At 38.7% G+C, this 15,664-nt stretch overlaps 1 protein-coding gene and 1 long non-coding RNA gene across 5 annotated transcripts in view; one reads left to right on the top strand and one right to left on the bottom strand.

The window, feature by feature from the left end:
• Positions 1-7,531, top strand: part of LATS1 (large tumor suppressor kinase 1) — a 50,188-nt gene extending 42,657 nt beyond the window's left edge. For all 4 annotated transcript variants that reach the window (XM_041743803.1, XM_041743804.1, XM_041743802.1 and 1 more), the window contains one exon: positions 3,721-7,531. In XM_041743803.1, the coding sequence (XP_041599737.1) occupies positions 3,721-4,230 (510 nt within the window). In that variant the 3' untranslated portion in view covers positions 4,231-7,531. The remainder of the gene's footprint in view (positions 1-3,720) is intronic.
• A 2,534-nt stretch (positions 7,532-10,065) lies between these two features.
• On the bottom strand, positions 10,066-15,620 carry LOC121485365. Its single transcript, XR_005986254.1, has 3 exons — positions 15,457-15,620; positions 15,142-15,257; positions 10,066-10,281 (listed from the first exon to the last, which is right to left on the bottom strand). It is a non-coding gene; the product is annotated as an uncharacterized LOC121485365 (long non-coding RNA).
• Between the last annotated feature and the right edge of the window lie 44 nt (positions 15,621-15,664).

The following is a 15,664-nucleotide window of genomic DNA, read 5'->3' as shown; positions in this document are numbered from 1 at the left end:
TTTTTACTTTATTTATTTGAAAGACACCATGGAGGGGCAGAGAGAGAAGAAAGGGGGCAAGAGAATCCCAAGCAGAGCCCAGAGCCCAATATGGGGCTCGATCCTAGGACCATGAGATCATGACCTGAGCTGAAATCAAGAGTCAGTCACCTATAAGTCTATTGGTAACACATTCCCTCAGGTTTTGTTCAGATCAATTTGTCTGAAAGTGTCTTTATTTCACCTTCATTTTAATATATGTATATATGAAAGTAAATGCATATATACATATGTATGTATGTATGTGGCTGTGTGAAAAATTGAATGCTTTCTCCTTAAAATCAAGAACAAGGCAAGGATATCTATTCTTACCAGCATAGATAAGCATAGTTCTGGAAGTCTTAGCCAGTGTAGTATAGCAACAAAAGAAATACAAGGCATACAGATGATAAAGAAATAAAAACTGCCCCCATTCAGTGAGGACGATATAATTTTCTTTTTTTTTTTTTTAAGATTTTATTTATTCATGAGAGACACAGAGAGAGGCAGAGACACAGGCAGAGGGAGAAGCAGGCTCCACGCAGGAAGCCCGATGTGGGACTCAATCCCAGATCCTGGGATCATGCCCTGAGCTGAAGGCAGATGCTTAACCGCTGAGCCACCCAGCTGTCCCGACATAATTTTCTATATAGAAAATCCCAGGTGGGATGCCTGGCTGGCTCAGTGGTTGAGCGTCTGCCTTTAGCTCAGGATGTGATCCTGGAGTCCCAGGATCAAGTCCCACATCAGGCTCCCAGTAAGGAGTCCGCTTGTCCCTCTGCCTATGTCTCTGCCTCTCTCTGTGTCTCTCATGAATAAATAAAATCTTAAAAATAAATAAATAAATAAAATCCCAGGGAACTTATGAAAGAACCCATAGAACTACTTAGTTTGTAGGATATAATAGAAATAAATACAAATCTAGGGATCCCTGGGTGGCGCAGCGGTTTGGCGCCTGCCTTTGGCTCAGGGCGCGATCCTGGAGACCCGGGTTCGAATCCCACATCGGGCTCCCGGTGCATGGAGCCTGCTTCTCCCTCCGCCTGTGTCTCTGCCTCTCTCTCTCTCTCTGTGACTATCATAAATAAATTTAAAAAAAATAAATAAATAAATAAATAAATAAATAAATAAATAAATAAATACAAATCTATTGTATTTTTATATTCAAGCAATAAAGGACCAGAAACTGAAATTTAAAAACAGCACCATTTATAGAAGCTTCCCCAAATTGAAATATGTAGGTATAAATTTAATAATACATGAATAAGATCTATATGCTGAAAGCTACAAACTCTGATGAAAGAAATCAAGAAAGATCTTAATAATACAGAGACATGCCATGCTAATAGGTTGGAGAACTCAACATAGTAAAGCTTATCTTCAAATTCATCTATAGATTTAATTCTGTTCTAATTTTTGAGGAAATAGATAAGCCAATTCTAAAATGTATATGGGTGGACAAAGAAACTGGAATAATGAAAATAGTTTTTTAGAAGAAGAGCAAAGGGGTTGCCAGGTGACTTGGTTAAGCATCTGAGTTGATCTCAGCTCAGGTCTTAATCTCAGGGTTGTGAGTTCAAGCCCTACATTGGGCTCCACACTGAGCATGGAGCCTACTTAAAAATAGATATTTAGGGGATCCCTGGGTGGCTCAGCGGTTTAGCACCTGCCTTCTGCCCAGGGCATGATCCTGGAGTCCCAGGATCGAGTCCCACATCGGGCTCCCTGCATGGAGCCTGCTTCTCCCTCTGCCTGTGTCTCTGCTTCTCTCTCTCTCTCTGTGTCTCTCATGAATGAATAAATAAAATCTTTAAATAAGTAAATAAATAAATATTTAATATTACTTAATATTTATTTAATAATTATTTAATACTGTTTGAAATATATTTATTTATTTAAATATAAAATAAGAAGAAAAAGGAATCAACTACTTGATTTTAAGACTTACTGTGAAGTTACAGTAATTCACACAGGGTGATATTGGCAAAAGGACACAAACAGTCAATGGAACAGGACAGAGAAATAGAACCACCCAAATAGGACCATTTGATCTTTGACAAAGGTGCAAATGGAGAAAGAATAGTATTCAGCAAATGATAATAGGAAAAACTGGTCAGCCACATACAGAAGGTACTGAAACTCAGGGTACTTGGGTGGCTCAGTCGGTTAAGCATCTGCCTTTGGCTCAATTCATGATCCCAGGGTCCTGAGATTGAGCCCCACATCCAGCTCTGTATCAGTGAGGAGTCTGCTTCTCCCTCCCCCTCTGCTTCTTCCCTGGCTTGTGTGTGCTCTCTCAAATAAATAAAATCTTAAAAAAAAAAAAAAAAAGTATGTACTGAAACTCCATGTAAACTTCATTCTTATGTAGAGATTAACTCAAAATGGATCATCAATCTGGAGATAAAATATAAAGCTATAATACTTTTAGAAGAAAACAGGTGAAAAATCTTTATGGCCTAGGTAGGGTTAGGCAGAGAATACTTAGAAATGACACCAAAATCATGATCCATAAAAGAAAAAGTTGAGAAATTGGAATTCATCAAATCTAAAACTTTCAGTATACAAAAGACAGTCAAGTGGCACCTGAATGGCTCAGTCGGTTGAGCATCCGACTCTTGGTTTCAGCTCAGGTCATGATCCTTAGGGTTATGAGATAGAGCCCCATGTCGGGCTTCATGCTCAGCTCAGAGTCTGCTGGAGAGTCTTTCCTCTCCCTCTCCCTCTGCTCTTCCCTCATGCATGCATCTGCATACTCATGTACGTTGTCTCTCTCTCAAAAAATAATAGTGTTTAAAAACAAAACAAAAAACAAATTGCACAGTTAAGACAGGACAGGCTACAGCTTGGGAGAAGATATTTGCAGATCATATTTCCCACAGAAGGCTTGTATCTAGACTATAAAAAGAACTTTCAAAACTCAAGTGTAAAAAATATTTGATTACCTACTACCTTCCTTCTCTTTCTCCGTTCTTTATTTCCTTCCCACCTCCCTCTCTCCCTCATTCTGTTTTATTCAAAGCCAGAATAAATATTTATTGAACATCTATTAATTATGTGCCAGGCAACTTGCCAAGCACTGAGAAAGACAAAACATGGTCTGTAGCCTTATGGAATTTTATCTGTGGTAGAAGGACATAGACATAAATAGATACCACAAAGTATTAGAGATACTATGATACCAGTAAATACATGAAACAGGAGGCACAGTAGAAATAGTCATTTTCTGCCATAGGTAGAAGTTTAAAAGAGGAGCTAAAACTTAAAATGATGAGTCTTGTAATATGAATATAAATTGCCTGGAGAGGAGGGAATGGGAGGAAAGGTTATTTCTCACCATTGATTCACTCATTATTAAAGGTAAGAAAGGCAAAATACCATGCAATTTATTTTTAAAGATGCAAATAGTCTGGTAAAACTTTTTGCTATAAAACTTGGAGGAGGGATGCCTGGGTGGCTCAGCAGTTTAGCACCTCCCTTCAGCCCAGGGCGTGATCCTGGAGTCCCAGGATCGAGTCCCACATCCAACTCCTTACATGGAACCTGCTTCTCTTTCTGCCTATGTCTTTGCCTCTCTCTCTCTGTCTCTCATCAATAAATAAATAAATAATTTTTTAAAATGAAAAAAAAAAAAGCTTCAAGGAAATTTTTGTTTTTCTTATTTATCAATTCCTTCCTAATTTCTAAAAATCTCTTTTAAAGGTTATCAACTGGCAGACATCTCTTCACATTCCACCTCAAGCTAAACTGAGTCCTGAAGCTTCTGATCTTATTATTAAACTTTGCCGAGGACCAGAAGATCGCTTAGGCAAGAATGGGGCTGATGAAATAAAAGCTCATCCATTTTTTAAAACAATTGATTTCTCTAGCGACCTAAGACAGCAGTCTGCTTCATATATTCCTAAAATCACACACCCAACAGATACATCAAATTTTGATCCTGTTGATCCTGATAAGTTATGGAGTGATGATAATGAGGAAGAAAACGTAAATGACACTCTCAACGGATGGTATAAAAATGGAAAGCACCCTGAACATGCTTTCTATGAATTTACCTTTCGGAGATTTTTTGATGACAATGGCTACCCATATAATTATCCAAAGCCAATTGAATATGAATATATTAATTCACAAGGCTCAGAGCAACAGTCAGATGAAGATGATCAGCACACAGGCTCAGAGATCAAAAATCGTGATCTAGTGTATGTTTAACACACTAGGAAATCATTGTAATGAGGATTTGGAAAAAAACCCGAAACATAGAGTTTTTTGAGGCTCTGAGAGTAAAATTATGCAAATGTGACAGAGCTTTGTATGAGTGCTCTGTGTACAATGTTTTATGTTCCTAAATTATGGAAAATCTTTTTAAAATGTTAATTTATTCCAGCCTTTTTAATCAGTAATTTAGAAAAAATTGTTATAAAGAAAGTAAATTATGAACTGAATACTATAGTCAGTTCTTGGTACTTAAAGTACTTAAAATAAAATATAGTGCTTTGTTTAAAAGGAGAAGCCTGGTATCTATTTGTACATACACTAAATAATTTTAAGACAAGAGTTTTTGAAATTTTTTTGAAAGACAGTTTTAGTTTTATCTTGCTTTAACCAAATATGTACCCCACATTTACAGAGCTCTTTTTTGTTTACCCCATAACCTTGTTTTTGGTACAAAATAAGCTATAGAAATTAAGCCATTATGGCAGTGAGTGTACCTAGGCTAATGATAATCTGATAATTTACATCTTGGAACTAAGAAATACAGGGTTGAAACAGTATGTTCATCAGAAGAAAAAATAATGCAAAGTATCTGTTTTTTTTCCCTCTGGAATATTTAATCTTCTAGCATTTATTTCTCAAGAATTACTGGCTTTAAAAGAAGCAAAGCACTACCATTTTTCTTTCTATACCGATATTTTTTAATGCTGCTTCTAGATTTTAAAAGGGAACAAAGTTGCCATAAGTCAAAATTTACAATACTGAATGCTAAAATCTTTCATATTTTTACTTCAAAAATTTGTTTTAAGTTTCCACATCCTAAGCAGAGAGATTATTTTCAGTTTCATATGAAACTTTAATTAGAAAAATTATTAGTGGGTACTCACTAGAAAAAGTATTTTTTCTATATATTGACAGTTTTGGTTATGTCATCAGTAATGTTATATGTTTCCTCTTTCAGAACAGTACTGTATTCATGGATTGTTATGGCAAAGGAAATCTGGCTATTTGGGCAGATTAACTGGTGAAATAATTATTATTTAATTCTTAAGGTGGCCATTAGTAATTAGCAAAAAAGTTACATAGCGGTCTTAGTAGAAAATTCAAATCCTCCTAACTTAAGGTTAAATAATATGTTTTATACAGCATGCCTGTTATATATAATGCTTAGGTTTTAAGGAACACTTAATGGTTTTATACCAAAATACATTTAGCTTCTCTTTTAGGAAGGGGAAAAGGGCTGTATTCTGACATTAGTAAAATTTATATTTTACTTCCTTTTTTTTTAAGCTCCACTGATAGGGAATTGTTTTATCAAAACTTTATGTCTGGATCAGAAGAGGCATAATTTTAGTGATTTTCAAACTAATGGAAAAAAGCTAGTGGAAGTAATACGTGTAAGTAAAATTAAAGGCAAAGCTGTTCCAGTTGAATTGGGTGGGCAATGAAGATTTATTAGCTCACACTTCCCACCTTTGTATAGGTGTCCCTCTCAGAGCTCAGCTTGTAAACCACTGGATAACCCATTGTGTAGCGGTGGGTCTTTGAGATTCATTGGTTTTTTGAGAATCTGGTGAAAGGTAGGGACTCTCTTCCTGGAAAAATGCATATTAACACACACGCATATATGATGCTGCGTGCAGTCTTAGGGATTCTGGACATGTTGAAAACTCACAGACTTGGTTAAGGACCTGTATCCTATAAGAACACTGATATGTTAAACTAAGAACTTTGTTTTAAATTTACTGATACTCAGATAAGCACATCTTGTATAAACAGTGATAATCTGTGATGGAAAAAGTCTATACCATGTGATAAGATATCCCTAGGAATGCCTCCCTCTTGCTGGTACAGCACTAAGGCATTTAAACATACTCTTGAGGGCACTGAAATAAATGTTTGACTTGTTATAGGCTTGATATGGAAATATTTCTGAAGGACTTCTAATCAGAGAATTGAAGAAAGGGCACTATAATGAGTTGGCAGTCTTTACTTCATGGAACACTCAATTAGTGCTATAAAATCCTATTCGAAACAAAGTAGTTCAAGAATTTTTAACTCAGTACTCAAACTTTAAGATATCCCTCTGGCTCTTGGGGTTTTCTGTCAGATTTATTGGAATTTCCACTTAGTTGTTTTACTTTGGATTGTGCTGCAATGCAATGTACAAAACCAACTTTGTTACATTTATGTTGTAGGAAAACTAAGGTGCTGTCTCCTCCCCCTCTCCCCACAAAATCTGTGTTGACACTACAAATTTTGTGTTCTTTTAAAATTTCCTCTGACAACATAAGCTTTTTGTGTTTATGTGAAGCAGTAGACAAGCCTTTGGTATCTGCAGTTTTAACATTCTGGATATACTTATTAGCTATCTTATTCCCAAACCATATCCAGTCCTTCTAGCACAGAATCTGGTGCTTCCTGACCAAAAATACGAGAACATGAAAAAACGTATATGCTTTCAATTGAAATAGAGTGAAAACATTGGTTATACGTGTTTTATTTTTCAAATAATTTTCCCATTCATGAAAAAACTTGCTGTCTTTCTTATACTTATCCCCATTTTATGTATATCAATAGTATTTATAAAATGTGTTCTATAATTATGTAATTGTAGATACTGTTATGTATTGTCCAGTGACATTCTAAGGCAGGCCTTATTGCTATATCTTTTCTACCTTATTTGTAATAGGAACTATAGAATGTATGACTAAGAAGTCACTTTGAGATTGACTTTTAAAAAAGTTATTACCTTCTGCTGTTGCAAAATGCAAAACTGTGAGCGGAAATGTTTTATTCTGACTTAATAATATGTTAGAAATTAGAGAATACAGTGGGAGGAGTTTTAGATATTGCTGCTGCTGTTACCTAAGGTACTTTAGAAATTTTTCTTTAATAAACAAAAATCCCTTCGGTATTTAAAGTGAAACATTTATTTAGCCTGTTCATTTTAATCTAAAGCAAAAAGTAATTTGGGTCAACATATTGGTATATTTGTAAAGCGCCTTAATATATCCCTTTGTGGAAGGCACTATACCACAGTTTACTTTTATATTGTATTGTGTATATAAGTATTTTGTATTAAAATTGAATCAATGAGACACTACAGTTTTTTAAAATAATGCTTTGTTAGGAAAAGGAATTACAGCTTTGCAATATAACTAAATTGTTTTTGCATACTTCTGAATGTAGTAGATATGAATAATCAGCCTGTGTTTTTAATGACTCTATTTGTATTTTCCCAATCATTTTCTGTAGTGTAACATTTGCTGGGATAATAAAAAAAATAATAATTCCAGTCTTTCAATTATGTGTGGAGAGCTGACTAGCACTAAGCACTGAGTATGTTGATTTCATTTTCAAAAATGTATTTTAATCTTTATTCTCAAAATTTATTATTAAAAATACAATGTTTTAGATTAAAATATATACAACTAATAATAGGGGTAAGGCAAACTGAGTAGAGTTAGTCTAAGACAGTTTTCATTTTGCCCAACATAAGTACAATAAATATTTCAGGTTAAAGGCTTCCTTTAGATCAGCACAGATTTAAACCTTCCTGATTATCAGACTCCTCAATTTGTATCATGAGTCCACTCTAAAATTTTTAAAATACGTACTTGGATAATCTGTTTTATTTATAATCCTTTATCTCATGACTGCCTACCAGAGAAAATACATATATTGATGCTGTATCTTAAATCAGCTTTACATGGATGAACACTTTTAGTTTTGTATTCTTTTTGCTTTTTCAAGCATTACCATCATTCTTAGTCTCCTTTATTCTTTTGTTTGCACTTCCTTATAAAATTATTTTTAGTCTACTCGAGGCTGTTGTATAACTGATGCAAGTTGCATATTCCTATGATTCATTATACTATACTATAAACCCACGTTTGGCATGTTTGTGACTCTACTTTGTTATGCCAAAGCCAAACACACAAAAGTTTATCTACTTGTGTGTGTGAAGAGTACAGGAAAGAGGTCAAATTGATGTCTGAAACATAGGCAGTTATTGTTGTCCCTAACATCTATTCTCTCCTTATTCCTACTTTAAATCCAGAGATCCTAAACATACTGCTGGATTCAGAATCTGGGTGGGACTTTGTTTCCCCCGGAGAAGGGTTAAATTTGTTCCGTGGTGGAAAAAGGGATTCTCATGAGTTCTTGGTTCCCAGAGTGGCTAATGACACAGGCTGCTCTTGTTCCCCAGCATCCATTCTCTCATTCTTTTTTTTTTTTTTTTAAAAAGATTTTATTTATTCATGAGAAAGAGAGAGGCAGAGACACAGGCAGAGGGAGAAGCAGGCTCTATGCAGGGACTCCGATGTGGGACTCCATCCCGTGTCTCCAGGATCATGCCCTGGGCCGAAGGTGGCGCTAAACCGCTGAGCCACTCAGGCTGCCCAGTTCTCTCATTCTTTCGTGAATAGAGCCCCCATCCCTGTCCAAATTTTGACTGCCCTGCTAGAGCAGCCCATATTTCTCATATTCCCTTGTATTCTCTCATGAATAAATAAAATCTTCAAAAAATGTAAAAACATAAAATTTAAAAAAAGAAAAGAACCTGGTTACCTGAAAGATGTGTGGTATGGGGCTGTCTGTCCAGGCTGGTCTGATAAACTGCAGAATGTCTGTATGTGTGTGAGTGTGTGTGTATCATCTCCATTTGTTACTGTTGCTGAACTTATACCCTAATTAATATAGAATTTATAATCTGATATAATCCATAATCTGATTTGCAAAACAATTTAAGGAGGTCATTTTGTACTCTGATCATCTCCCATGCAATCAATCATGAAACTCAGTTACTTTACCTTGTACATTCTTCTCTAATTCCTCTTCAGCCTCATTGTTACTACTCTGGTTGAGGCCAGAATTGAGCTTTTACCTGAAATTACTGCAATAGCTTTCTAACTATATTCTTTGATTTCATTCTGGTCCTTCAGGTTTATTAGCTAAACTAGCACCCAAATGACCTACCTGAAAAATAACTGGATTCTGTTTCTACAATGACCACATAAGCTCCTAATGATTGACTTTACCCAGAACTGTTATAAACTCTGGGGAAAATACAAAAACAGCCACTTAAAAATACTGAGTGCAACCAAGAACAGGCAGATTCTGGATGGAAGTCAACCCTTGGAAGAAAGGAATGGCACTAGATTATCTAATTTTCATGATATCTTGGCTGAGAAATCCCCAAATCTCTAGCTGAATCATTTACCACACATCTGTGGAGAAGAATTTTTTTTTTTTTATGATTTTATTTATCCATGAGAGACACAGAAAGAGAGAGGCAGAAGGAGAAGCAGGCTCCATGCAGGGAGCTGGATGTGGGACTTGATCCTGGAACTCCAGGATCATTCCCTGAGGCTAAGGCAGATGCTCAACTGCTGAGCCACCCAGGTATCCCAGAATGAAAAGTTTAACTGGCATTTGAAGTACTACCCACCAGCGAATCAAATCAAGTTAATTGCCTGCTTTTTTTTTTTTTTTTTTTTTTTAATTTATGATAGTCACACACAGAGAGAGAGGCAGAGACATAGGCAGAGGGAGAAGCAGGCTCCATGCACCGGAAGCCCGACGTGGGATTCGATCCCGGGTCTCCAGGATCGCGCCCTGCGCCAAAGGCGGGCACTAAACCGCTGCACCACCCGGGGTTCCCTAATTGCCTGCTTAGCAACAAAACAGTAGATAAAAATAAAATTTTTTATTTTATTTTAAATTCTTTTAAATTCAAACTCTTTTAAATTCAAGTGGAGGACCTGGGTGTAGACAAAGGAAGATAAGCTTTCATTGAAATGGGAGGCAAAAACCAAAGGGCAAGTGTGAAGTAGAGCTCCGTGTATTGTGATTAGGTTTCTCTGCATATACAACACAAAAGTCATTGCTTAGGCATGCAATATCTGGAGTTGGCAGTCCACAGCAGGTATGGCAGTTCCACAAAGCCCACACTTCGTCTGTTCAGTTCTGCTATCTTCATCATACAGCTTGTATTCAAAAGGCTGGTGGCTTATACTTTATCCATTTTTTCCCTGTTCTCACCTGGTAAAAAGAAGGGATGAAAAGAGAGGGTATGGGGGAGCTTCAAGGCCTCTCCTTTTAAGATGCCTTCCTAAAGTTGTACATAACACTTTTCCTGGCCAGAAGTTAGATCCATGGCCACACCTAGTAGTTGCATGTGAGTCTGGAAATGTAGTCCTTATTCCAGATGGCCCAATTTCATCAAGCTTGGTTCTGTTACTAAGTAAGGAAAATGAGTATTTGGTGGCCAGATGGCAGTCTCAAACTCAGGGATCAAGTTGAGGAAATTTCACTCTGCTAGCTTCCATTCTCTCCCAGGGTGGAGACATAATGACTTGCTTAAAGGACAGAAATGGGCAGGTGGCTCGCTTGAGGAAAATGGTGAAAGTCTGAAATAACTAATGTGAAGAGAGTAGGAGAGAGAACTGAGGTGGAATATGCAGAAAAATATGTTTCAGGTAGTTTGGAAGATACACAATTATGGTACATCAATCTTCATGGTGGTGCAATATATACATACACACACACACACACATATATATATATATATTTTTTTTTTTTCTGTAGCATTCAGCAATCCAGGCTGCCTAAAAATTTATTTATTTGGGGCAGCCCCCGAGGCTCAGCGGTCTAGCACCGCCTCAGCCCAGGGCGTGATCCTGGAGACCCTGGATGGAGTTCCACATCAGGCTCCCTGCATGGGGCCTGCTTCTCCTTCTGCCTGTGTCTCTGCCTCTCTCTCTCCTCTCTGCCTCTCATGAATGAATAAAAATAAATTTAAATTAAAAAATCTTTAAAAAAATAAATTTTTAAAATTTAAAAATAAATTTTAAAAAATGACTTATTGTAGTTATTCTAGAAATATCTTTTATCTTCTATGTAATACCAGAGGTCACTACAACAGCCTCCCAGCCTCTTCTTCCCCCCCTTCAAATCTTCCTCCTCACAGCTGCCAAATTAATCTATTTGCTATATAACTTAATGCTTTCATTTGAAAACTTTCAATGGCTCCTTTTGTCTATTGAATAAAGTTTACACCCTTTACTGGTACCTATGTTTCTACTTCTTTTTCTTTTTTTAAAGATTTTATTATTTATTTATATGAGAAAGTGAGAGAGAGACAGGCAGAAAGAGAGAGAGAGCACAAGCCAGGGGGAGGATCAGAGAGAGAGGGAGAAGCAGATTCCCACACCCCAGCAGGGAGCCCAAAAGGAGCTCATCCCAAGACCCCAATAACATGATCTGAGCCAAAAACAGATACCCAAGCAGCTAAGCCACGCAGGTGCCCCCCCTCTTTCTATTTCCATAATTTCCCTTCATGTGTCCTATCATCTTGCCAAATTAATCTGACCATTCACCAGGAAAATATATATAATTTTATTTTTTATTTTATTTTTTAAATATTTTTTTCCTTTATTTATTTATGATAGTCAGAGAGAGAGAGAGAGAGAGAGAGAGAGAGAGAGAGAGGCAGAGACACAGGCAGAGGGAGAAGCAGGCCCCATGCACCGGGAGCCTGACGTGGGATTCGATCCCGGGTCTCCAGGATCGCGCCCTGGGCCAAAGGCAGGCGCCAAACCACTGCGCCACCCAGGGATCCCCTATTTTTTATTTTTTTTTAAAGATTTATTTTTATTTATTTATGATAGACATAGAGAGAGAGAGAGAGGCAGAGACACAGGCAGAGGGAGAAGCAGGCTCCATGCCGGGAGCCCGACGCGGGACTCGATCTCGGGACTCCAGGATCCTGCCCTGGGCCAAAGGCAGGCGCGAAACCGCTGAGCCACCCAGGGATCCCCTATAATTTTAATAATAATTTTGAGCATCAGTTTGGGCACAATCACATTAGAAGGCTGGTGGTTGTAGAAGCTACCTTGTAAAAGAAGAAATGTTTAGGGGAGCCTGGGTGGCTCAGTGGTTGAGCATCTGCCTTCTGATCAGGTCATGATCCCAGGGTTCTGGGATCAGTCCTGCATCTGGCTCCCCGCAGGGAGTCTGCTTCTCCCTCTGTCTGTGTCTCTGCCTCTCTCACTGGGCCTCTCATGAATTAAAAAAAAAAAAAAAAAGAATAAATGTTTAGTGTAGTAGTCATGAGTGTGGTATACAAATACCGTTTTTTCCTTCAGAGCACACTGCAGAATTGCACATCCCTGTCCCTTTGAAGGTAGGCTTGGTCACATGACTTGCTCTGGCCAATGAGATGTGGGCAGAAGTTGTGCAAGTTACCTCTTCCCCACCCTCCCACCCCCCATGCCAAAGGTCCCAGGGCCTGCATTCATTCTGCTGTGAACACATAGAGTAATTGAGGAAAAAAATAGTGTTCAAAGGAGCACAAGTTTATAGCCCCTTTGGTAAGCTCAGAGTTCTTTTTGTTATTAGGGGGTTTATATTCTGATTAAAAAACAAATCTTGTTGGGCAGCCCACGTGGCTCAGCGGTTTAGCGCCTGCCTTCTGCCCAGGACGTGATCCTGGAGACCTGGAATCGAGTCCCACATCGGGCTCCCTGCATGATGCCTCCTTCTCCCTCTGCCTGTGTCTCTCATGAGTAAATAAATAAAATCTTAAAACAAATCCTGTTGTTTGAAACCTCTGATTTAGAGACTACTACAGCTTAGCCTAGTCTTCCCAAACTGGTACAGATAGTGAAGAAACTGAACTGGTGAATGTAAGCCTCTCTTTGGAGGTTTTTCACTTTAAAAATCAACTTTAGGGCAGCCCGGGTGGCTCAGAGGTTTAGCACCTGCCTTCAATCCAGGGCGTGATCTTGGAGACCTGGGATCCAGTCCTGAGTCAGGCTCCCTGCATGGAGCATACATCTCCCTCTGCCTATGTCTCTGCCTCTCTTTTTTTTTTTTTGTGTCTCTCATGAATAAATAAATAAAATATTTAAAAACAAATAAAAATCAACTTCATTGAGATATGATTTATGCACAATAAAATGCATCCATTTTATATGTACTCTTGGAAGAGTTTTAATAAATACATACATTTGTGTAACCCTTACCCTAATTCAGATATATAATATTTCCATCACCTCAGTACCTTTCCTCATGCCTCTATGAAATCTAATCCTTTTCTTACCTCCTCCCACCCTTAATCCAGCCTCAGGTAAACACTGATCAGCTTTTTGTTAGATTAGTTTTGCTTGTTCTATTATTTCATATATAGTATTATATAATGTAGTTATATAATACATACTCACTTTGTTTTGAGAAAAAATTTTTTAAGGATTTATATATTTTAGAGAGAGAAAGGAGGGTGGAAAGCCAAAAGGAGAGGGAGAATCAGGCTCTGTCCCAGGACTCTGAGGTCATGATCTGAGCAGAAACCAAGAGAGTAGGCTGCTTAACCACTGTGCCACTCAGGTGCCTCTGTTTGAAAAGTTTTATAAGTACAAATGGTCTCTATAATTCAGCATACCTTTGCATACCTATAAAAGGTGAAAGTAGATTCAGCCTAACTAGGGTAATTAATCTGTACCTCCCCAAATTGTTCTTTTTTTTTTTAGACTTTATTTTTTCATGAGAGACACAGAGCTACCCAGGTGCCCCAAATAAAAATAATTTTCATCCATTTATGAAGCCTGGGTGGCTCAGCAATTCAGCATTTGCCTTTGGCTCAGGTGTGATCCCAGGGTCCTGGGATCGAGCCCCTCATTAGGTTACCCATGGGGAATGTGCTTCTCCCTTTGCCTGTGCCTCTGCCTCTCTCTGTATCTCTCTCTCATGAATAAATAAACAATATCTTTAAAAATTAAAAGTTAAAAAAATAATAAAAGCCATATTCAAGGGTGCCTGGGTGGCTCAGGTCATGATCCCCTGCTCAGAAGGGAGCCTGCTTGTCCTCTCCTTCTGCCGCTCCCCCTGCTTATGCACTCTCTCTCTCTCTAATAAATTAAATTTTAAAAAAATAAATAAAAGCCATATTCATGCCATATCAATAAACACTACAAGAAAAATCTATCGTGTCATGTTATCAACATTGATCACATTGATTTGGTACACTTTTTTTTTTTTTTTTTTACCAATCACATAGCTAAAAAGAAAACCTAAACCATTATTGTAAACAGAAATTCAACAATGTCGGGGCACCTGGGTGGTTCAGTGGTTGAGCACCTGCCTTTGGCTCAGGTCATGATCCCAGGGTCCTGGGATGGTGTCCTACATCAGCCTCCCAGCAGGGAGCCTCTTCTCCCTCTGCCGATGTCTCTGCTTCTTTCTCTGTTAGATAGTAAACTAATTACAATTTCCGGTGCTCTGTTACTGTGGAGTTCCTATCCACAGCAACACTGTTATTCTCTACTTAGCTGAGAATTTTAGGTAGCCCAGGTGGCTCGGTGGTTTAGCGCCACCTTTATCCTGGGGTGTGATCCTGGAGACTCAGGATCGAGTCCCACATTGTGGGCCCCTGCATGGAGCCTCCCTCTGTGTCTCTCATGAATAAATAAATAAATAAATTTTAAAATGTGTGACTTTAATCTCCATGAGACATTACACGTATGTTTTTAAAGATTTTGTTTATTTATTCATGGGAGACACACAGAGGCAGAGACACAGGCAGAGGGAGAAGCAGGCTCCCTGCAGGGAGCCCCCCACGGGACTCCATCCCAGGGCCCCAGGATCACGCCCGGAGAGGAAGGCAGACGCTTAACCGCTGGGCCATTCAGGCATCCGGAGACATTATATTTTTGTGATTGCTGTACACCTGATGCCTACCACAGTGTCAACAGCATAGTAGTTGCTCAATAAATATCAGTGGAATAAATGGATAGCTTTCCTTTGAACTGAATGCCTTTGCATAAATCTGTGTTAAATTACTGCGATGATTTAAGATTATGATTTCAATGACCATGCGCTCCTAAAGGAGAACGCGTCTCGTACCTCTTGCCTCTTAGGTGTTGGGACAGGACGGAGATTGAGGCTGAGGAAGCCTGGCCAGTTGTACCCTGGAGCACGCGTCTGCAAATCCTGGCACATCACAGTATTGTGTTGTCCGCCTGCATTGAAATGATGGCCAAAAAATAAAAATAAATAAATCAAGAAAACAAAACTCCACGAGCAGCATGTCCGCATCATCTTTGTTCACCCATTCCCTATGTTATCAATCTTGGGTCGTGACCAGCGCCTCAGTCGAATTCTGCGTTATTTGGTTCTAAAACTGGATCTGTCATAAATTATTCGGCCCTTGGCACTCACCAGTAAAACACACCCCCTGGCTTCCTAAGCTCTGAGGAGCACGGTGAAAATCAAATGGGAGGAAAAGGGAGCGAGAACCTAGAAGAAGATACCAAGGTACGACGCGGGATGCTGGCTAGCGTGACGCCGCGCACCCCCACTCCCGCCCCGAACGCCGCCGGGAGCCGGTGCGGACTGCGCAGGCGCGCCCCTGCAGCCCCGCCCCCTC

This window comes from Vulpes lagopus, chromosome 2, assembly GCF_018345385.1.
Source record: "Vulpes lagopus strain Blue_001 chromosome 2, ASM1834538v1, whole genome shotgun sequence".
NCBI lineage: Eukaryota > Metazoa > Chordata > Mammalia > Carnivora > Canidae > Vulpes > Vulpes lagopus.
The sequence above is the reverse complement of the archived record's forward strand: the minus strand, read 5'-3'. Positions and strand labels throughout refer to the sequence as shown.